The sequence below is a fragment of the Nanorana parkeri genome, unplaced genomic scaffold (assembly GCF_000935625.1).
Source record: "Nanorana parkeri isolate BGI_ZX_2015 unplaced genomic scaffold, ASM93562v1 scaffold338, whole genome shotgun sequence".
NCBI lineage: Eukaryota > Metazoa > Chordata > Amphibia > Anura > Dicroglossidae > Nanorana > Nanorana parkeri.
In genome coordinates, this window is record NW_017306606.1 from 440,927 (window position 1) to 465,801 (window position 24,875).

A 24,875-nucleotide genomic window follows, 5' to 3' on the forward strand; every position below is an offset into this window, starting at 1 on the left:
AAAACTTTTATTCAAAGGTATTAAACTTGTAGGCACAATATAAGTATTCTTATTAAATAAAACAACAGAAGGTAAACAATAAATGTCAAACTAAAATAGAGTCTATAAAAATAAAGTGTCAGGTTGTCATGCCGACCCCTTTTTTCAAGTAAGTGCATCTAGAAAAGTAAAAATAGAAAACGGAACACAAAACCCAGAATACATGTAAATTAATGAATTACTATATGTCTGAATATACGAAAAATGTATTCCGGCACGTAATAATTTGAGAATGTGCGCCGGCCATGTTGGCCACCTGTGTGTTCTGTGAATACATGCCACCATCTTGGAGGCGGGAAGCATGACGTTGCATGACGCCATGCATGCGTGGCGTCAGGTGACGTCACACACCGATATTGGCCCCACCATCTTGGTGTATACCTAGATATACACCAAGATGGCGGCGCCCAACACGGGCGGTGTTATATGACGTAATGCGTCCTGCCTCCAGAACACGCCAATTGCTGAATCCAAAATAGCATAAAAATGTGTTTTGCTTGATGAAAAAAATGAAAACTTTTCTAGTTTTCGTTCATTTCATCTGAAATGAATTTTTAGTCTTTGCACATGTCTAATAATATGTGTGTGTGGGGGGGCAGTTTTCACTTTTTAAAAATAATGAAAAAATAATCCTTTCGGCCAGCGCTCTTTCAGTGAACGCTGGCCGAAAGGATTGTGCAGGATTGATTGGTAAGGTCTGCAGACCATACTAATCAACCACCTGATAAAAGGGCACGGACTGGGGTGTGTGTTTTCATGTGTATGGGGGAGGGGGGGAGGAAGTGTATTAGGCTACATTCACACCTCTATTTTAGGTGCAATTAGGCATTTCTGCGTCAGGAACTTGCATTTTCCTGTAGCAGAAATCCCTAAATTGGCGTTTACAAGTGGCAGCTGTCACCTAAGTTAATGATCAGGTGACAGCAGTTGCATGTAAACGCCTGCACACCGCATGTAATGATACGTGATATGTTTACATTCAGTTAGGAATCAATCACTCTCCCTGGATGCATCAAGTGTGCATCCTAGGAGAGTGTTCTCTAACCGCATGTAATAATATCACATACCATTACATGCATTGTGCAGGCGTTTACATGCAACTGCTGTCACCTGATCATTAACTTGAATCGGTGACAGCGGCCACTTGAAAACGCCAGATTAGGGATTTCTGCTGCAGTAAAACACGAGTTTCTGATGCTGGATCTTATCGTACAAATGCCCATTATCGCCACTGATACTGATGCATCCTTAATTGCAATGTATATAGAAATCTTCATTGTGGACTCCAACCTATTTCTGTACTAAGGTTATGAACATATTCATTCCAGTCATGCTCTTCTTCCTGCGTGATAAGTGGGAGGGTCTGTCTGCTATAATCACATGGTTAATCCCAGCATTGTAATCCTACTGTTGTAAGATGAGGAAAAACTACTTCAATCACATGAAGAAATGACCAGGGGTAACCAATCAGCATCTCTCTTCAGTTTGCTCAGGTAAGATTTGAAAATGAGACAGAGATGTTGATTGGTTGCAGTGCAAATCTGCTCCAGTTTCGATAAATTCCCCCCATTAGGGATGCACCGATACTAGTATCAGTATCGGTGCTGATACCGAATATTTGGGTGAGTGCTCGTACTCAGATAAATGCTCCAATACTTTGCTCCGATACAATAACTTCCGGTCAGAGGGAGATCTTCCTCTTAACGGCTGTGTCGAGAGAGCATGGAGCCGGCTTCCTTTCCAATCAGGAAGCCGGTAGGTGTGTAATGACTTTCCGCCCAGCTTCCTCATACAAGAAGTTATGGTATCAGGAAGTATTGGGAGCATTTGGGTGATTACATATACAGTATCGGTGTCGGTGCATCCCTACATTTAATTATGTATTAATGTATACAGGGATACGTTACGTTTTGTATGTTATATCTACATAAGTTCCACTTAAAGTGACATTAAACCCTCAGATTTGTTAACATAAACCAATACTGTAATGTGTGCCTTACTGTAATCCATGGTAGTTTCCCTTCTCTTTGCTGCTCTTCGTGTTAAATCCTTCTCTCTTCTCATGCTGAGGGAGAACTTCCCTTTGCAGCTGAGTGCCTCTTCCTGTAGTGCTGGCTCAGGTTGTGAACCTGCACACAGACACCATGTATCCATTCCAGAGAACGCAGTCTGCTGCAAAACAGAAGTTCTGCCCAGCATGAGAACAGATACAGATTTAAAAGAAGATCAGCAAAGAGAAGGAAACATCTGAGGGTTTAATGTCACTTTAAGCCTTCATTCACACCTGAGTAACATGAAATATACATTTTTGTGCAATTTTGCGTGTCTTTGCAGATTTTCACACACATATTTATGAGCAGATTGTGATACGCTGAAATCAATGGGCAAACACGCGATTTACACATTCAAAATGCAGCAAATGTGCCTTTTTGCCCATTTCCATTGAAGTTTATGGGGCCATGGAGTACAGAATCTGCAAATAAAAAACTCATGTACTTTTTTCAAGAGATGGGTGTTTTTCTACAGACGACAGGATGCTCAGATGTGAACATGACTATTAAAATGAATGGGGGGCTTTTTTGGCCTGTTTTTTTTTTAGCAGAAAAAGCGCTACAAAACCCTTTGTGTGAATGAGGGCTTAAAGTCTCCAGAAGATATTTCTGTATTGTTCCACAGCAACCAATCATATTCAGACTTCCATTTTCCAGTTCATTGTTCAGTCTGACTGTTATGGGCTATTGTTATATTTTAAATGTTCTCACAACAGTCCTTCTGACAATGATTCTCCTCGTTACATTGGGTGTGACTGAATGCATATGTTCCAAAGCAAACCGAAATACTGACAATGTCATAGCACTTCAAAGCAGCGGAGCATTTAGCTGCTGTGTTGCATTACATAAATGGTAATTACAAATCTATTTTGTTTATGACTGAGAATTGTCTGATGGGCAGAGGTCTGCCTATAATTTACTTAACCTGTACCTTGCCACCTGGTTTTAATTACACTATTAATTGGCACATGAATGAGCGTGCAATTTCTCCCTGACATACATTACAGCAAAGGAGGGTGCATGGAGACCATTACTTTTGCTTTGACACTGGCAGCTCTGGAGCAAGTAATCCACATAATAGGTATTATCAGTGTAATAGTCCATTTTGCATGGGCGCTCTCAGAGCTGAACATATTGGTGTGATTCAGTCAGTTAGCCTAACTCATTACTCAGAGAGTTAATGGATTACAGTAATTGCTTCAGTCATCTCTGTTTTCATAATGTACCTCTGTGTCCCATTCTAATGCTGATTAATGAACCTTCTGAGCTTCTGAGCTCTGGCAGGAGGTGTGCTGGAAAAATCCTCAGCTTTCATATACCCATAGCAAGCCTTGTAAGGGACCATGCAATATGCTTGCAATATGGCACTGGGTCTGCTGTTAATTAAATACTAGTGTCAGTGAAGTGTTTTACAGAGTGTCTGGGTCTAGCTTTTATTCTCATTAGATTAGACCTGTTTGCACAATACATACTACAGGTGAATGAATGGGGGTACACGTTGGCACTCAAAAATCAAAAATAAAGTACCTGTTTCTTGCCTGGAATAGTATAATGCTGTTCTTCAGCTCCCCCTTAATAACGTAAAGCCAAGGCAATGATCACATTGTATCTGGCTATTGACAGTTTAATAATTTTATATTATTAGATACTTCATCAGGTGTTATATATAGTTGCAGAGGTCTGTTTCCTGTTTCCTTTTCAATCTCCGCTGCTCTCCCCGCCAGTGTGGGCAGAGGCAGTGGGGACACAGACCACTGCAGCCAGAACCAGGGGGGGGAGAGACCGCTGTGGCTCTGCAATCCCCCACTGCCCCCCTACCTCAGCAGCCACCCGTGTCTCCTCTTCCCCGACGCCGTTCTGCCCCCCATGTCGCATTAGCCCCACCCCCATGCTTCCGTTGCAAACTAGAGGCTGGAAACCATACCCAGCCTGCTATTGGATATTTTCAAATGCAATAGCAGGCTGGCTATCACACCCGCACACTGCCTGCTGTCAATCAGCAGATGAGGACCTGGTGGAGAACTTTCTCCTTCGAGTCCCTCCTCTGCTGATTGACAGCAGGCGGGTACAATAGCCAGCCTGCTATTGGCTGTTGCAATTTGAAATATCCAATAGCAGGCTGGCTTTTGCTCCCAGCAATAAAGTAAAAAAAAAAAAAAGTTTAAAAAGATAAAGTTAAATAAACTAAAATGAAAAAAAGACTAAAAAATGTAAAAAATAAAAACAAATAAATAAAAATTAAAATACTAACAAAAATAAATAAAGCTAAAGGGTTTCTAAACCCTCAGCTTTTTTTGCACAGATCTACTGCTAGCAAGCAACTTTAACAGCGGTTTAAACTTACCTGTATCTTCCCTGCGCGCTCCCGTCTGAAAATGTGAAACCGCTCGGGCGGCCACAAAGCATCTGGGGGTGGGCGCATGCGCAGTTCACATTTTCGGCCGGGACGCGAGGAGAGACACAGGGTAAGTCTATGGACGTGTGCGCCCGCATGCAGACACGGTGGGGAAGGAAGCGCCAGCAATTACAGAGGAGTCAGCGCTGGATCGGAGACTCGCCACAGAGCTGGAGAGTAGGCTGAAAACGACAGGAAAGAAGAAGATGATGGGATTAAGAGATTAAGTGCTTTCATTAACGTTGTGTTGAGGCAAAAACATTTTTGCTTTTAATGTCACTTTAAATAAACTAAAATAGGAAAAAAAAATGTGGGTGTGTTTTAAATATATTGGCTTGCAGTTTTACAATTCACATTATATGGGGACTTTACCCTAGAGAAACATCTCCCAAATGGGAAGACAGTCAGCAATAAAAAAGTGAAAAGTTCTAACCTTTTTACACTCTTATCTAAAACAAAATACAAATGGCTGAAATTAAGTTGTCATTTTTTTTATTATTTTAATTTAGACATTTATGGTGGGAAAAGTAATTTTCAGTTTTGGCCTGGCAAATGTTGCTGCAGGAAGTGCGTTGCGGTGCAATTCATTCAATGGATCCCAAATGCACCTCCCGTCCGCAGTGTTTGATCGCCCGCACTGTAATGCACGGTACTGCAATGCCCTGCGTTCCAGTGCAGTGCGATTGCAAACAATGTGCATACCGTTTTATTCTGAAGTAAACTTTGTCTGTAAAGCTGCATTTGTGTATTTTATTTTAAATAAATGGCGGTATTATTTTTTCTATCCTATCCGGTTAATCAAAGTTAATAATCGTCTAACCGATTATGTAAATAATCGTTAGCTGCAGCCCTAATGTATATGTATGCGTGTATATCTATCTATCTATCTATCTATCTATCTATCTATCTATCTATCTATCTATCTATCTATCTATCTATCTATCTTTGCAGCTATAAAAGCTTCAACTCTTCTGGGAAGATTGTCCACAAGGTTTAGGAGTGTGTTTATGGGAATGTTTGACCATTCTTCCAGAAGCGCATTTGTGAGGTCAGGTACTGATGTTGGACGAGAAGGCCTGGCTCGCAGTCTACGCTTTAATTCATCCCAAAGCTGTCTAAAGGGGTTGAGGTCAGGACTCTGTGCAGGCCGAAAAACAACCCCACACCATAATCCCCCCTTCACCAAACTTTACACGTGACATAATGCAGTCAGGTAAGTACCGTTCTCCTGGCAACCGCCAAACCCAGACACATCCATCGGATTGCCAGACAGAGAGGAGTGATTCGTCACTCCAGAGAACACGTCTCCACTTCTCCAGAGTCCAGTGGCGGCGTGCTTTACACCACGGCATCCGATGCTTTGCATTGCACTTGGTGATGTAAGGTTCGGATGCCGCTGCTCGGCCATGGAAACCCATTCCATGAAGCTCTCTACGCACTGTGGTTGTGCCAATCTGAAGGTCACACGAAGTTTGGAGTTCTGTAGCTATTGACTCTGCAGACAGTTGGCGACTTCTGTGCGCCTCAGCATGCACTGACCCCGCTCTGTCATTTTACATGGCCTACCACTTCGTGGCTGAGTTGCTGTTGTTCCCAGTTGCTTCCACTTTGTTATAATACAACTAAAAGTTGACCATGGAATATTTAGTAGCAAGGAAATTTCACGGATGGACTTATTGCACAGGTGGCAACCCAGTCGGCATGCCTAGGTGCTTGATTTTATACACCTGTGGCCATGGAGGTGATTGGAACACCTGAATCCAATGATTTGGCTTAGTATGTATGTAAAACAAGTCATACATTAAAACAGGGATGCACAAATCCCTGGAGCCCCGTAGCCAATACTCCTTAAAAATGACAGCTGCCTCCTAATTTTTTTGAGTTTTTCTCTAGTCTAGTCGTGGAGCAGAAAAAGTATCAGACCTTGGCTGTGGATCCCTAGTTTTAACACATATTAGGTATTTACATTAGGTGGTTCACAGGCACATTAATAAATATAAAACATATTATTAAAAAATACATTAGTTCCACATTTAAGTAGGATTATCTGCTTAGTATGGTATGTAAGTAGTAGAATTTAGCATTTATTTTTCATGCTTTACATTTAATAATCTCATTACTGATGTCATTTATACTCTGATTTTGTTTTCGGGCATATTTTTATTCTTAATGGGTTTGCAATACTATATTAAAAGCTTCAGTGTGGTGGGGTTTATAAAGGTCACAGAAATATTACTAGAAAATAAATGTGAATTCATGAAAGAGCTAATACAATAACATTGACCAAGAAGATTGTTGTTGAGAACCTACAGACAGATTTGAAATAAATGTGCAGTTCTCTTTTGAATTCTTTGTTTTTAGAAATTTTTTGCACAATAAATATGGTCACTATTCTGTAAATGTCTAATACATTTGGGTGTCACATGAGAATGTGTAGTATTAAAGTTTAAGCCGTGTGGAAATTACAGAATTTAAACTTCATCATCACCATTTTATGGGGGTAACTGTTTAGACTGACCTTGTCCACCTATGGATTCCAGTCCTTTTATTCCCAGCGGATGTTTATAATCCTGTCAGTGTGGTCTGAGTCTGCCTTTGCCTTCATCCCAGTTTGGTACTTTTTACATCTGCCCAAAGAGCATACATAAACCAACTCAACTAACCTCTCCTTGTTTTGAAGTTAAAGCTGATATACGCTGCAATAGATGCATCTTTCCCATGTTTTATCCCTTCCAAGACCTTGCAGGTACAGAAAAAATCCCATTGACCTGCCAGAAATGCACTTAAGCTCTGTTGTGGTCTTAACACGTAGCATTTTTGTGGACTGAAGGGTGTCATGCCTTGCAGGTGTCCTTTGCTAATCTACTCAACTATTTCTATCCTCAGATATCTGCAAAATAAAGGCTAGTCATTTTGTAGTCTAAGATAGCAACTGGAAGGACTAAGTAGAATATATGAGATAACACAGGAAATGTGAAGAAGACACAGGGTAGCTCTAAATTCCTTAAAAGGTCAATAGGATTTTGTTTGCACTTATTCAGCAGTTATAATACAATTCTTTTAATAGTATACTTTACAGCCCAAAAGGTAACAAATAAGAGGAAAATGTTTTTAAGGTTTACTTTTGAATGGGAAATTGGCAGTCTCTCTTTAAAGTAAAGTGACTGTGCCTTCTCAAAGCTCACCCACCAGCAAGTTGTACTCCTTCCTTTGCCACTTCCCTGATACAGGAGTCAACACAAATATAGCAACGCCAGGTCAAAGACAGGCTATTGGTGATGTTTACTGGAAGAATATTTTTTATGTTTTCAAATCCTGGTACCAACTTGTTAGTAAATTATACCTGCTTTAAATAACCAGTGGTTGTCTGAATGCCTACATCTGTTTTTCAGGTGTCATACTAAAAAGGTTTAGATCACTTGAAACATATAATTTGATCCCACTGGCATCTTCAGCTCCTTCCACCTCTCCCACCATGGAGTCTCCGTCTTGCTGCAGCTATTAAAGTGCCTTCTGCATTCTTTGTTGTGTAAAATAGATAAGTAGTTCAAAATGTTCAGAGGCCCTCTTGTACTGGTTTTGGCTGTTGATTGAGTTTGGGAAGTCAGGTGGGGAAATTATATCTTTGCACGTGTCCGATATAAGAAGTCATTGGTATTAACACAAAACTGAAATATTGATTTTGCTTAGACTAACTTTTTAAACATGAGTTTTGTTTAGGATGTATTTTTCTGGAAGGTAAATGATTACAAGAGTTCATAATGGGTCTAACAATAATGAGCAGCAGATGTATGTATTTGTATATATTGTTGCAATCAAAGATGTCTCCGTAGTATTGAAGGTCCATACATTGACCGTGCTATTTTTCTTTTTCTTTTTTGTAAGCCATCGCCATCACGTTTTGCATGATCAGGATGTAGACCGCCGGACATGTGTCCCAATGAATCACCTGTGGCCAGACCAAGCTCCATACACTGTGTGTAACAGCTCCCTGTCTGAATATGGAGTCCTGGGTAAGTCATACCATCCTGCTGTACTTCTTGCCATGGCCATCATACAAAGTATTTAATCTTGTAATGAGAAATGTATAGCGCCCAATTTCCTCAAGAATCCTTAGAGACCACCAAGTGTGTACTATGTTTCCAGCTTCTGAAAAACTGTTGTTTTGAGCAGTGTTTTTCATTACATACATTTTCAGCAGTAAGAAATGCACAGTTGAATTTTCAATACATATTTGGCACACCCTGAAAACAAACACCAAGTACATAGTTACCCTTCATTGCAACCTAGCCCCTAATTATGAACCTCGGTCCCTCAACCCAGACCTAAGCCAAAACCACAGGGTTAACCACAATCCTATCTATGACAAAATCCTATCTATGACAAAATCCTTACAAAGTGAATACTATGGCCAATGGTGCTATTGTGCTTAAAAATTCTAGTATTAAAAAAACGTTCAATCCATATGTCAATTTAAAAAATGTTAATGACAGTGTGCAATGCACTAAACTTTCCTCACCTAATAACTTCTACCATGCACAATTAAAACCTATCCCAGGAAAATAAAATATTCCCTTGCAGTGGGGCTGCTCCTGCAATTCTCATTTTAGAGCTAGGCTACCTAGCCCTAGACATGTTCCCCACTCGCGCAGGCTTCTTCTAGGCTACAAGGCCAGCACCCACAACTAGGCCACTTCACACTCTCTCCCCCTCTCATGACAGGACAGAGTGAGTTAATTCTGATGAACTATGTAGCTGCCTTCAGGTGATTAGACACTAGCATATCAAAGCTGTTAGCTCTGTATAACACCTACTCCGAGCCTACCTCAATTTTTTTTTCTAGTGTCCTCAGGCAGTGGATGCCTTCCCTGAGACCTTTCTAGCAAGTTTCCTTAAGCTGCTCACAGCCACTGCAGCACCTAACAGCAGCTATGTGGATTGTTTTTCTTTTTTCGGCAGAGCCAGGGCTGACTGTACCCCAATAGAAGTTAAAGGGAGGGGTGACCTGTCATGTGCTTGGGGCACTCAATTTGGCACTTTGTGTAGAACGTATGTTGCTGCAGGGTTCTAAACAGGTCCAGGGCCATAGTCCATTTTGGTGCAGCCCCTTCAGATGGTATTGCCACTGGTAGTGCTCCCATTTGGTCACTGCTGCTGAAGCTCAGGTAAACTAGGGCTAGGCCCTGTTGTAGGTGTCCAGTGTAGCAGCCTCTTATCCTCTTAAGGGTTAACTTATGGCTTGGGCTTGGCTCACGTTGCCTCTGTATGTTTGAATTTAGAATAATTTCCTGTTTCCATTGGCAACCTGTAGCGCAGCGTCTCTCTGCGATATTGTACATTGCATTTTCCTAAGCCAGGGCATGCATAAAGCTGAAAACATGTTGCTGCTGCAACTAGAGGTTCACCGAAATGACATTTTGAAAACGAAACTGAAAAAAATGAATTCTCAAACTGAAAATTATTTTCTTTTTAAATATTTTCTTTATATTATTTTCTAAACTTTTTATTTTTTATTTTTGGGTTTTTTAAAAATATTTTTATTTTTGAACTTTACTGTCGGGGGCTCTGGGAAATCAAGATCCTTGATATTTTCCTTTTCTGGGAAACAGATCCCTGATATTTTCCTTTTAAAATAGAAAAAGAGATTGAGGGCACAGAGTGCTCAATCTCTTATTCTGCAGCCCCTGTTATGAATGAACAGGAATCCTCTATACTGAGTGTCCCTGTTCATTTATAACTTGTGGAGATAGTATCTTTACTATATCCACAATCATGAATGAACAGGAAGTGATGTACAACACTTCCTGTTCATTCATAATTGGGGACACAGTAAACATACTATGTCCTCAAATATTTACAATCAGCAACCAGCTGATCGCTGGCTGCTTGTACCCACTCTCCATCCTGACTTGCTTTCACAGGAGGCTGAGCGGGCAGTGGAAAGCTCGGTCTAGTGTGACAGCTGACTCCTCCCCTGCACCAAGTCAGGCTGGAGAGATACTAAAGATACAATCTCCCCCATACCGCTCTCCATCCTGATCTGTCACAGGAGGCAGTGCGGGGTGGAGATGTCAATTGTGCCTCGAGCCTTTACCAAAGTTCTGGCCCCTGTTCTGGCTCAACTTCAGTGTCAGGGTAATTCCCATAGTAGGCTACTTGGATGACCATCTCCTCAGAATAGTGGGTGCAAGCCTTATCATCCAACATTCATCAGATGATAACAATAAATCCTGCAGAGCCTTGGATGGGTCATGAATCTCCACAAGTTGTTGCTTGAGCACCCTCACTTGGAGTACCTGGGCCTTGTTTTGGACATGGTCTTCCTTCCCCTGGAAAAGATCTTATGTCTCTGCTCCCATGTTTACAACTTACAGTCCAGGAGTCATCTGACTGTTCGCGTTTTCATGAAGGCAGTCAGCCTGATGGTGGCCCTTTCAAGGCAGTGTCCTTTTTACAGTTTCAATTCAGGCTGCTGCCGTTCAGCATTCTGGCGACGTGAGACAAGCAGGTTCGGTCCTGGACCTCCACATCTGCTTGTCCAAAAGACCAGGTTGCCCTGGCTTAGTGGATTTACAACCCGCCACTGCAATCAGGGAAATCCTTTCCCCCTATAATCTAAAAGGTGGTCATGATGGATGCCAGCTTGTCAGGTTGGGGAGGAGTCCTGGGGAACCTCTTGCTTCAAGGAATCTGGTTGGAAGAGGAGTCTTGACTGCTGATCAACATCCTGTAGCTCGGGGCCTTTCAGTTTTCCCTTTAACGCTGGATCCCGCAGTTACAGGGCCAACTGACCAGGATTCAGTTAGACAGCACCAAACAATGGCTTATATCAACCTTCAGCGAGGCACCAGAAGTTGTGAAGCTCAGAGAGAAGCAGATCTGATTCTGACTTGGGGGAGAACATTACCTCCTAGCCCTGTTCACTGTTCAAATCCCAGGTGTGAAAATTGGCAAACAGACTTTCTCAGTTGTCAGCATCTGGATTCCGGAGAATGGTCCCTTAACCCAGATGTGTTTTTAGAACCTTTTGTCTCAGGTTGGGGATGGCAGATATGGACCTCCTGGCATCCAGGTTCAACTACAGACTGAATAAGTTTATTGCCAGGACTAGGAATCCCCGTGCTTTCCCATTGGGTGCCCTGGTGACTCCGTGAGTCAGTTCACCCCATCTACACCTTCCCTCCTCTGACACTCTTACCTCGCCTCTTTGGTACTGCCTGCTACAAAACTGAGGCAGCCTTGGAGTGGGAGAGTTTATATAGGGCTGTCCTAACAGCCCCATCGATTTCAGAATTAACTCCCTGTGTCCTGTGATGTACTCCAAGAAATGGATTTTACAGGTAAGGCAAAAATCCTGGTGTTTTTTGTTTTTTGTTTCTTTTTTTACAGGGATATCATAAATTATGTCAACTATATCACATCTTGGATATATGGTGATGTTTGTTTTTTTTATTTTTAACTGATTGCTCAATTTAAAGTTCTGTACTGAACGTTTTTGAACAATTGACTCTCTCCATACATGTTTTCTGTATAGAGAGAAACATGATGGCTGTCAGTGCTAACCTGTAATATGAATATGCTTGTTTCCTGTTTGGTCAGACTGATTGAATGGCTTCAGTAATGTTTATTCACTTATTAGGAACAAATATGCTGCTTGAGGTAGAAAAAACATGTTAGAAAATTTAGATATATTATCTTAACTGATCTGAATGTGATAAAATAAAATCTGGTTGCTAAGGGTTAATGCAGTTTATTCATCATATTGCAGTTTTTTCTGACATATTGGGTAAGCCTACTTGTGTGTTTCACTGTAGCAGAAAAGAAAAGTTCACCTTGAACGTTTTACATTTATCACTATGCTTGACTAAAAAGCAACATATGTGCAGATAAACCTTCAACAAATTAGTCATATTGCAAGCTTCTCAGCCATGTCTCCCAATCTTCACAAATGAGATCATAATACTGAAGATAAATTTACACTTGGATTAAATGCTGCCAGGGGAAATTTCACTTTGTATACCCTTTGGAGTTAGGATATATTATGTGCTACAAATATACATATAGGAAAACAGAGGGCAAAATATTGTAGTCCATGTATGCTGTTTTTGCTGCTAGAGAATAGGCTAGATAAGAAGTAGGAGATTTTAAAGTCCAACTGAACTTTCAGTTTAACTTTGTTAAAAACACTTTGGGTACATCCAACCAAAAGGTGTGTAAGCTACTGTTTATGAACCTTGTAAGGCCCCATTGTGACATCCATGTCCGTCCAGTTTTTTTCCTCTTGCAAAGGAGGAAATAACTGACATTACCGGACCCATGTTGGTCTATGGGGAGTCAGATTAAACAAACATGTGTCTGTTTACATCAGATTACCCCCAATCCACCGCGTTCAGGTGCACCAAACCAGAACCCTGGTCAGTTTGGTTTTCTAGAGCCTGGCTAGAATCGGGGGGTAATTAGATGTGAACGGGACTGCCTGCCAGGACCTGTTTACTGCCCTGCCTGCCTGCCTGCCTGCCCTGAAATAGTCCACATGTTGAAAAATATGTTTGCTGCCTTTGCTGACACTGGATAATACACTGAGATATGTTACATTTATTTTAATTGAGGGTGCCATTTGTATAAATGGTGAAACATTTTCAATGTTACAAAACAAGTCCAGTTGTATGTGACTAAAATACTGTCTTCTTGCATATACTGTAAATCTGCTGTATCCCAAAGTCTCTGGGTAAAGACATTCACAGTAGGAGCAGTGGTGAGGAGCAGAGGTCTTGATACCTGAAATAAGTCATCGCTTTACCCACTCCTGCTATCATACCTGTACACCCGCTATGGACCAGGGCAATGTTTGTTTACATTTATGGCATAGGTTTATTTGGCAAGTACTTAAGATAGCAAAGTTATCTATTTAGTTTTTTTCAGAGCAAACAAGCCTTTTTTTTATTCTGTAAGTTATCCTATTTAAAATGACAATAAAATTATGATTTTGGTATAATGCATGGCAAAGAAAAAAAAACCCTAAAATAAATATATAGAAAAAAGGTTAAAAATAAATGGTATAAATACATAAACAAAATAATCGGGAAGAAAGAGTTCATCTGCATATGATGGAACAGAATGAATACAAAATAATATTAAGGTTGCTATGCATCTCTAAGGCTCCATTCACACATTAGCGTTTTCTGCGGAAACGTGCAAAACACAAAAAGCAATACATTCTTATGGAGCTCGTTCACACCTGCGTGTTTGTACGCGGGCATAAAAATACTTAATGCAGCAAAAAGTACATGTGCAATTTTCTGGCCAATTTCAGCGTGTTCTGTCCCCAAACGTCTGTGGTTGTAGCTGCAAACACACAGAAAAGCGGGCATCTATTAAAATGTGCTAATTTTTGTGTGCGTATAGAAATTTTTTCCACACGATAAAACATGTCGAATTCAATTTTAGCCGCGCGACGTAACGCAAAGGTATGAACAGCCTCCATTGACCTGAATGAGAATCTGTGTTTTGCATGACCGCGCGATAAGTCGTCTAGGTGTGAACCAGGCCTAAATCCTGCATTTGGACATTGGTGTTTGTGTCAGTGAATGCAATCAAACCCCCTCGTCCCCAGCATTAGCATCAATAGCCAGGCCCAGCAGACAAGAGAGACAGTGGGCCAGGCGTTGAGTACCAGGGGTTTAGACAGTTCTTTTTCTGACAGCAGCAACAGCAATTATAGCTGCTATATAAAACAGCCAGGAATTTCTGGTAAATGCAGCGGAGAAGAAAACCATGTACGCCATGTGTACTTCAATAAGGTTTTTACCACGACTAGTTAAAGCTCATTTGAGATCGCAGAAGTATGCTGTCACATACAAATATTACGAACAGCGCTCTCGGATTGGGCCAAGGGAATAGGGTACTGTAGTTCTACTTCGCCTGCAGCCCTATGGCTCTAGACACTCGATCGTATTTGGCTCCGCCCCCTTATAGATGTTCGTGTCCATCAGCACGAACACAGGTCCCTCATGAGGCATCTACTATTAGTCCGAGCCGCATGCCTACGCAGAAACTGGACCATTTGAGTGCCCTAGCCCCATCTCCCAATTTCCTTTCTCATTCCCTTATAGATTTTAATTCCCACCATTGGCATCATGGACTCTCTTATATATTTTAAATTCTACAATTTTAAATTTCAGTTATATCTATTAAAAAATTGTTTCATTCATTTTTATACTTTTTACCATCTAAGCTCTAATTCACCCCCATAATCTTCACCTTTACACTATGAATACTTAATAGATTTCTCCCTATATAGAATATCCTTTATATAAGCCCCAAGCTTTGAATCTACATACAATAGCCCCTTCTTGTATACACATCCATGCAGATATCCGTACGCAATACCTGGAACCACAGCCTCTGTATATCATCACAGAACCTTGTAACTCTTTTTATTGCATGCCCCGCTCATCCCCGCTAGACCCGAGAGATCGTTCGTCATACTAATGAGTATCATGCCGCTCTTAATTAATCACTCAGGGTTCCACTGTCCACACTTTTATTATATAACTAGCCATTGTTTTCATTCTCATTTTCATCTCCCTTATACTCCTTAGTCACAGTCCTTCAATTATCTCCACATCTAAGGCACACACGGAATCCCCAGACTTACGTCGAGACCGAACAACTGTCACTCACGACGGCGCCGCCTACCATCTCCAAACTCCGCCCAGCTGTCACACTTAAATCGGCGGTTTCCCGCCGCCGTTACACCATTCCTAATGAGCTTGACAAAGAGGTAACATCCTCGAAACGCGTTGCTCCCGAGCCTCCACCCACTACTTCACCTACCTGATCCTTCCTCACTTCACCACCATCCCGGCCAATTCTCCATCCTGCATCTTCACCACGGCACGGACACTGGCCCAGACACATCCATCTCACAGCCCGATTTCCTCCACCCGCAGCTGCAGCCCAGCCTGACGTCAGTCCTCACATCACTGGCACTTCACATTGCCTCAGCGGGGACACGGACACACTGTCACATCCATCTGGTCCCGAGACCCACTTAAAGTAAGTGAACCATTTCCTCTTACTTTCTCCACTGTGCTACTACCAGTTTCATAGTCCCCCTAGCCTCGCGCCCTCACGTTTGTTTTTTGTTTCAGAAGTATGCTGTCAGGCATTGTGCTAACAATCTCCATTGTCATGGTCTCATCTCCACTTCCCTGTTACAGCCATTGTGCATGTTGGCCTAATATGATTGTGCAGTCCAATTTGCGCCATATTTTGAACTGCTGCATTCCGTAACAGATCTGGCCAGACACACCCCATGTCTGTATGAGAACTCTTGTGCTGAGGGGTGTGACTGACTGTTACTCAATAATAACAGCTGGCAACTTTCCTAATTTTCAGGTACATCCCTAGGCTTTGGAGGTTTGTCCTTGGTAATGCCCATACTTTTGAATTAACGTAAACCCGAAGAGGAAAAAAATCTGCTTTTGGATGCTAGATTAAATTGTTAGTATTTCTTAGCATCTAGTGCTTCCACCAGCTTTCATAACATGCATGTTATTGTATGGACAGACTGAGATTGCAGGTAGTATTATAGCAAGATCTGAAACTAGGAGCATAGACATCTAAAATAATTTTGGGGATTCCTGCTTCAATATTATCTACAGCATAATATAACTAGGGATGCACCGATACCAAGTACTGTACTCGGTACAAGTACAGATACTTTTCGAGCTCCAAGACTAGACTAGAGAAAAATTCAAAAGTTAGGAGGCAGCTGTCATTTGTAAGGAGCACACAGAGCTCCTGGGATTTGTACATCTCTGTTTTAACGTACGATTTTGTTTTTATAAATATAAATAAAGGGATGCACCGATACCAGTTTTACAAGTACTGGTTCTTGCCCAAGTACTTACAAGTATGAGTACTGATACATTTTTGTTTATTGTCATGTGACAGTTTTTCTTAAACAATACAGACTAATGATTTCAGGACTGTGGTGGAGCGCCAGAGCCAGATCCCAGCTACAACCGCTGCAACCCTGGTAGTTCTCGTGAAAATGCCAAGTATCGGCATTGGTACTCGAAAAGTATCGGTGCATCCCTAAATATAACTGCTGCAGATAACTTACGGCATACAATATGTCTATCAGGCATAACACAGGTTCCAAGTTTTGTCTGGGTATATTGCATAGAGTAAAGTATACAATTAGGTGCAATTTTTATTTAAAGTGTAACTTAAGTTTAGCAGATTACCCTCGAGTCAACAATATGCATTGTGAAGGCGTAAAACATTATAATGGAAGTCTTCACTGATTTTACTTTAATAGATCTGAGATTTCTCAGTCTAGTACACTAAAATGAGTTCTGAGATGTTCTGCCTTTGATACAATCATGTGATCATCTCTGTGTTTTACCAAGAAAAACTGTACCCCAGGCATCCCTTTAGTTGTGAAATGTCTCATCAAAGCTGAATATTCCAGTTTAGTAAAATGTTGCCATATGCAGAAAGTTGCCTTTAATTTGAATACAGGAGCAGGAGGCAAGTATTCTGGGAAATTCTTTTTAGAAACATTAAAATCCATGGTTGACTGTAAATTGGAATTGAAAGATCATTGTAGTCCCTTTAAAGGAGAACAATGGGGTTAAGGCTTTTCCCCATAGTTCTCCTTAAAGAGGAACTTTACCCATATCTTTGAAATGAAAACAAAGGCACCTTTTATAAATGTTTAGTAATGACAATCTACAAACAGATACTTATAGATAATTGCCTGCTTTTTATTCTTTGAATACTTTTTTTTTTTTCCTCATTCTTTTCACAGTGGCCATTTTTTTTAACGAAGGGCAGATTAACATATCTCCCTTTGCTTCTTGGAACTCTGGGACATGTGTCCATGAACATCGTCTCAGAGAAGGAAAATGCCTTTCCCTGAGATCTTGTGAGATTGCAGATTAGATTTCCCAGCAATGTTCTGCTGATGTTACCTTCCCAGGATGCAATGCTTGGGCACATTACATCACTAATGCCTAAGAGGACCAGGAAGTGAAAAAACAGTAATTCTAAGTAAGAAAAATAGGTTTTACTAATGAATGCGAGATGATTTCATTTCAGCATGTAGAGCTGCATGCTGAGGGGATTTTTAGTAAAAGGGGGTAAAAGTCTGCTTTAACCACTTGCCGTCCGCCCGTAGTAAAAAAATGGACGGACGGCACTGCAGCATTTGCGGGTTGCCGTCTCCAGACGGCAATTTTTTTATGCTCGCGTGCGCCCCCTAGCGGGCACTCACGGGCGGAAAAGACCCGACCATTGCACACACCCGTTACCAGGTGTTTCACATATAGGCGATTAGCGGCTCCATAGCCCGCCGATCGTCTATATGTGCTCGTTCGCGAGCACCCCCCTGACCCCTCACCAAACAATCAATATAATACAACAATATAATCCCCCTATAAGTACCGCAGCGCTGAATACTGAAAAATGGCCTGGATGGGAAGGGGGTTTAACACCGCGGATGTCAACTGGTTAAAGGGCAACTCCAGGCAAAAATTTAATTCAGACCATTGCACCAAAAAAATAATGCACTCCAAAGCCCTTTTTTTTTCCCCTCCTGACTCCACTGTCTTGCGCCCTTCAATGCTGACTCTTCTGCTATAGAAAACTGTGATCCAGTGCAGCAGTTCAGGCCTGCCACTGGCTGGTCTTATTGCTACCCCTCAACATGATGATAACATTCCACTTTTGGAGTCTTCAGTACTTACGAGGAACGCACCAGTGGATAGGGTCCACATCACCAGGCAGCCACATGGATACGCAAATAGGGACCCACCCACTCTGCAGTTCGGAAGAGAGACAATTTAGGACCCAGCGCATCACAAGCCCACAGATTTTTGTAACTATTTGAGGGGGTTTTATTTGTATTTTTTTTTATAGCTGTTGCAATTGGGGAGGGGGGAGGGGTTTGACACAGCTTTACATTTTTTTACATTTTCCAGAACTTATGTAGTTTTATGTATTTTTCGAACAAAACAGGAGTTTCTTTTTTATATTCTACTTTTTCTTTTTGCCTATCTTTCATTATACTGGAGGTAAAAGGAACTACACATTTCTACCCTATAGCCATTCTTTTGTGCTTACTAAATTTTGTGGCATTTCAATGGTTAGATAAACACTTGCAGGTCTCTTTTCCCAGAAGGAATTTGACCGGTAATAGTAGAAATGACAGGTACATGACATCTGCCATTGAAAGCTTAGTGATGGCTTCTAGCGGTGTCTGGCTGTGTGTGTGGAATAACAAGGAGCAGAGAACCCTGCCTGTCATCCTAGCCAGCATGTATTGCTCACTTTGTAAAATGGCACTAATTAAATAGATACTGCTATATTCCCAGCAAGAAACCACAGTTTAAAATGATGAGTTTATGTAATATGTATGTAATTCATATAAAGCTAATTCACAGGACATGTCATTATAAATAACTATTGTTGTCTTGTATGTATTGTCATCTTTTACACAGTGTTTTAAATTTTGGTAATGCTTATGGTTTCTTGATTTAACTTTGAGGCAGACCTTAGTCATAATAAAATTCATCCTCAGCTTTCATTCATTTTTTATATCCATTGGATAATAATCTTAATGTAACTGAAATCAGACAGTATTTAAAACTTTGAAGACAAAAAATGATTCAGCTAAATTGTATGAAAAGTTATTGCCACTGCCAAGCCTTTTAGTTTTAAACATCGTTCTTTAAAAAAAGAACAATTTTTCTTTTTTTCTTCTTACACTTGAAGTAAAACTGTCTATATTGCTGGATCTACTAGTCATTTTAACATGAGGTCTTCACCGAAAGTAACCTCTGCTTATGCGTCTTTATTTTTTAATTCAATAAAAACAACAAGGAAATAGCCGTGGATATTGGTTCTCAAACCTATAGCAGGTAATATGTCTGTGATACAGATCTTAAAGTGATATTAAAGTCAAAAGGGTTTCCAAATGCTGATGAAAACACTTACAATGAATGCTGATCTTTGATGTTTAAAAGTTTTAGTTTCCTACTGAGTTAGCTGGTCCCCTGAGCACTGGTCCTGTTATCCTGTTTTAGGGTGGCTCCTTTCTCAAACAAGAGTTCTATAGAGCCACCCTTGTATGTAGGGATGCCCCGAAATGAAATTTTTAGACTAATACCAAAATTTAAAAAAATGGTCAAACTGAAACCAAAAATTTCTTTTTTTTTCCTTCAACCTTTTTAAAATTTTTATATTTTATGTTTATTATTTGTTTTTTACTTTACAGTTAGGGGCTTTTGGCAAATTCCCCTTTTAAAATAGAAAAAGAGATTAAGGACACAGGAGTCCTAAATCTCTTTTTCTGCAGCCCCTATTATGAATGAACAGGAAGCCTCGTCTATACCGAGTGCTTCTGTCCATTCATAAACTGAGGAGATAGTATCATAGTATCATAGTTACATAGTTACATAGTATTTGAGGTTGAATAAAGACATTAGTCCATCAAGTCCAACCTATTAGGATCTCATTCTAGGAGTACCTGTACCCCTGTATATTACGGTCCCTTAAGAAATCGTCCAAAAGTTTCTTGAACAATTCCACATTATTTGCTGAAATCACCGCCTGTGGCAGTGAGTTCCAGACCCTAACTGATCTTACTGTGAAGAACCCCCTTCGCCCCTTGTGCTGGAATTTTTTTTCCACCAATTTTAGGTGGTGGCCTCTAGTTTTTGTAATGGAGTTAATTTTAAACAGTTTATCGCTAATGTTGCTACCACCATTGAACATTTTGTACATGGAGATCATATCCCCCCTTAATCTCCTCACCTCCAATGTGAACATGTTTAAATTTAGTAGCCTTGTCTCGTAGCTCTGGTCCTCCATACCCCTAATTAGTTTGGTTGCCCTCCGCTGGACTTTTTCCAACTCAAGGACATCTTTTCTTAGTACTGGTGACCAGAACTGGACCGCGTACTCCAGATGAGGTCGAACCAATGATCTATAAAGTGGCAAAATTATAGACTTGTCCCTGCAATATATCCCCTTTTTAATACAGGACAAAACCCTGCTAGCTTTGTTTACAGCAGCCTGGCACTGCAAACTACCTTTCAGTTTGTGGTCTACAATGACCCCCAAATCCTTCTCCATTTCTGACTTCCCTAGCGGCATACCCATAATTGTATAACCCATTTGTTTATTTTTAATTCCAAAGTGCATTACTTTGCATTTATCGACATTAAACCTCATCTGCCACATTAATGCCCACTCCCCTATTTTATCCAGGTCCTCCTGTAATGTTATAATGTCTAAGTCCGTGTCTATTACCCTCCCAATTTTGGTGTCATCCGCAAACACGGAAATATCGCTGTTAACACCCTCCCCGATTTCATTAATAAATAAGTTGAACAATATGGGACCCAGCACAGAACCCTGAGGCACACCGCTCATTACACTAGCCCAGTCTGAAAAGGTGCCATTTACAGATACCCTCTGGACCCGGACCCGTATCCGTTACTATGTCCACAATCATTAATGAACAGGAAGTAATGTAGAACACATCCTGTTCATCCATAACTGAGGACACAGTAAGCATACTATTTCCTCAGTTATTTACACTCAGTGATCAGCTCTCCATTCTGACTGCTACGTCTGTCATGGGAGCCAAGCTTTCCTACCGTACCACCCCGCGCGGCATCCTGACAGCTTCTCTCCTCCCTGCTGGACGCCGGCAGCTGGATCAGCTCTATGTCACCTCTGATCCCTGCTGCCTCTGCCAACAGAGGCGGGAGAGAGCAGCGGGAATCGGAAGGGACGCAGACCGGCACCCAGCGGGAAGATAGGGATGCACCGCATTCCGACTGGGTGTTATAAAACACCCACACACTGTAAAGCAAGCTGCTCTCCCCTGCTCCCCTCTACCCTTCTCCAAGCTAGTAGATGAACAGCTCCTGGAGTCTGAGCTGCCCCCTAGGATCTTGTACTGGACAGGAAGTTCAGGGAAGCTCAGCTGAGAGTCTTGGGTCCATCTGTTTAGAAACATGGTGACTGTAAGTGCTTGTTCAAGAAATATAAAGAAATACTTTGCTAGGCAATGTATATTTTTTAGATCTGGATTCATTATTGAAAAAAAGGTTGGGAGTTTAATACTACTTACATTTTTATATAGAGTGGCAGACTCCCTACGTATCTCAAAGATGATATTTAGCATTGGCCAGCCTCAAATGAAAAAAACTAAACAAAAGAAAAACCACTTGTACAAAATCCCACCCTTCAATTAAACTTCATTCAATCGTGGTGTCATTAGAAAGCATCCTATTAGTATACCATGGGGTCAAAACAAAAGATTGCATACGTTTTCTTTATGTAATAGTTGGTAATGTATTAATAAATGATTCCCAGACCCCAAAGACTTCCTGTTTTCACGTGTCCTTGTTAAGCGTTGTCTCAACTCAGTTTGAAATACACACATCAACGTACTCAAAAAGAGCATTAAAAAAGGTGGTTCAGGATATATCAACTGGTGCAAAATCATTTTCTTCCCCACTAATGATATAATAGACAGTAACATCCTACATCCCAGAGTGATTTTAACTCCATGCAGATCTAAAATTCCAAAAAAACCCCATGCTGTAGTCAGGTAAAAGTAATTAATCTATCTCTGTTGGGCATATTGGACAATATTGTTCCAAAAAAGCTTTATGCTGGGGCACCCCCAAAATGTGTGCTATAAATCTGCTGATTCCTGTCCACATTTCAAACATTTAGGAGAGCAACGAAGACCCATAAGATAGGCCCTGTACGGAGATATAAAAGCTCCACAATAGGCTCTTGCTATCTGCCTATGCATTTTATCACATCTAGGTTTGTGATAATGCCACGTAAAGTTTTCATTGCAAAGTCTGGTAGCCTATAGCAATCAGAATTCACACTGCTATTCACACCAATACAGAATGGCTTTTATTTTATTTCTATTGGTTGTGCACATAAAGCGAACCTGTCATTTTTACATACTGCTGCTGGTGCCTCAAACTTGGCATTTTCCCCACCTTCTCACAGTTCAGAATTTGGTCCTGGGCATTGTTGCATGGTAGGGAAGAGTTTTCTTAGTCCTCTGCGATTTCTCAGCTTTTAGAAAGTTAAAGTAATGCTTAGAAAGTGTGTAGGCTCCGGTGTACTGGTCTGCTGTACAATAATCCTGTTACTTTGCCTAGTATGGAGAGAATACAGACTTGTTTTAAGAATTGGCACGTCATTGTAATTGTTTTAATATTATTAGTATATCTTGTATGCTGCCTGCATGCTTGTATAGTTGTGCACTTTAATTTGTTTCTCATCTGTTCTGTCATCACAACCCATCCATCTTTACTATGCCTAGTGTGGTAGCTTTGCAGCAACTCATTAGGCTCTAGTGCAGGTCCAAATCAGACAAGTCCCAGCCCCTCTTCCACACCCGAATTCATTCTGCATTCAGGCTCTCGGATAGCAATATAAATGATTCTGACACAGCACTATGAACATATTTGTGTTAAAGGAATATTAAAGTCAAAAGAATTTTAGCTATTTAAAATGCTGATTAAATCACTTACAATGGATGTTGCTCCTGTTTTAGGGTGGCTCCTTTCCCTTGCAGGGTCCTATGGATTCACCTTTGCGAGTGCTTGTAAGCTGCGTGTTCCTCTATTAGCACACAGCAAGGCAAGGTACTCCCTTTCTTCCGGCTCCACACTCCTCCCTTCTTCCGTCTCCATGCTAGTAGATGGGCGGCTGCTGGAGACTGCTCTCCTTTGTGACCTTGTACTTGGCAGGAAGTGAAAGGAAACCGAGCTGCAAAAGTTGGAGCCAGCTGCTCGGTAACCTAGTGATTGCAAGTGCTAGGGCAAAAATGTAAAGACATTTGCTGTAACATGTATATTTGTTTGACCTGGGTTCATTATTGAAAAATAAAAAAAAGTTGAGTTTCATACTACTTTTTAATATCGCGGCTATGTAGATTAAATGCCAGGTACAGTCAGGTGATTTAGTGAGGAGGCCAGGGTGAACCTTGGCTAACATCAAAGCCCCCTTTGGCTTTATCTCTATTACAGTGTTTATGGCATAAATTTAAAAAAAGGTCAAATAGTTTCCAGCATTTGTGGGAGAAAAAAAAATACTTGACTTATCTTAAATCATTTGCAGAACCAGATACTTATGTGTAAATCCCAGCTACATTCTTCCTCTAGGGCTGGATATTGTTTCTGGACCAGTGGCGCCAATCTCACTGAAGCTGAATCTGCTCGCCTATTTAGGCCATGCAGAACTATTGCAGATCTAAATGGCAGATCTAATATGAGGATTATTACACAGGTGATATTTGCTTCATGACAGATCACATTTAAATGGTCAGTCGACCCAGGTTTTCGCTGGTAGGTTGACTCAGACATTGTTTTTGTAATCTTTTTTGGAATAGAGCTGTTGTATCTCTGTAGCACAGTTTCTGCATCCATCTAGATCTTGTTTTTTTGTTATTTGGCTCTTTTTCTAATCATACTTAACTTAGTGGACTGTCCTTTCAATGTTAATTGATATCACTGACAAGAATCCTTAGTTTTATCAGCCAGGTGGGGGCTCCTAGTTAGCACCTACAAATAAGTTGATGCTAGCAACAGGGTGATAGTAACAAGATTCTCATAGCCCATTGTTGCACAGGTATTAAGAATGACTCCATCACTTGTTTTTTGTTTTCTTTCAGGCTTTGAGCTTGGTTTTGCCATGGCGAGTCCTAATGCCTTGGTTTTGTGGGAAGCTCAGTTTGGCGATTTTCATAATACAGCACAATGCATAATTGACCAGTTTATCAGCTCAGGACAAGCAAAGTGGGTACGGCACAATGGAATCGTTTTGCTCCTACCGCATGGTATGGAAGGAATGGTGAGTGCTGCTAACACATCTGTTAATCATACTGAGCAGTTGCGTGATTTATACAGAGGCAGGGTTAACTAATATCTCCTGCTCCCCAGGAGTGTAATTTCATGAATAATTATTCAGTGTAAACTTACTGTTGATCCAGGCTTGCATTTAGGTGGGTAAGAAGGTCTCATACTACATTTATATTTATATAATCAAGAGATCGTTTTCACAAGTGATGGTATACTAAAATGCAAAATTTTGTTTTCATAAATTTTACAAATATTCCACTTTCCATAATGCATATTCTTCATGTAAATGTTAACTCCAGCCCAGCACTTGCTCTATTATTTATGGTTTTCCCTGTTACCACACAGTCAGTTCTTTTTATCTGCAAGGAACTGGTTGCTTGAAGCAAATTTAACTGTAGTGATGCCAAGCTGGCGCTATGAACACCTGCATTCTATCTGCATAGCTGACATAAAATCTGCATTAGGAACTGTGCCATT

At 40.9% G+C, this 24,875-nt stretch overlaps 1 protein-coding gene across 3 annotated transcripts in view; it reads left to right on the forward strand.

Annotated features, from left to right (window-relative positions):
- The window catches only part of OGDHL (oxoglutarate dehydrogenase-like), a 118,070-nt gene that overhangs the window by 84,709 nt on the left and 8,486 nt on the right, over positions 1-24,875 (forward strand). For all 3 annotated transcript variants that reach the window (XM_018558424.1, XM_018558423.1, XM_018558425.1), the window contains 2 exons: positions 8,371-8,498; positions 24,212-24,390. In XM_018558424.1, coding sequence (XP_018413926.1) covers positions 8,371-8,498; positions 24,212-24,390 — 307 coding nt within the window. The remainder of the gene's footprint in view (positions 1-8,370; positions 8,499-24,211; positions 24,391-24,875) is intronic.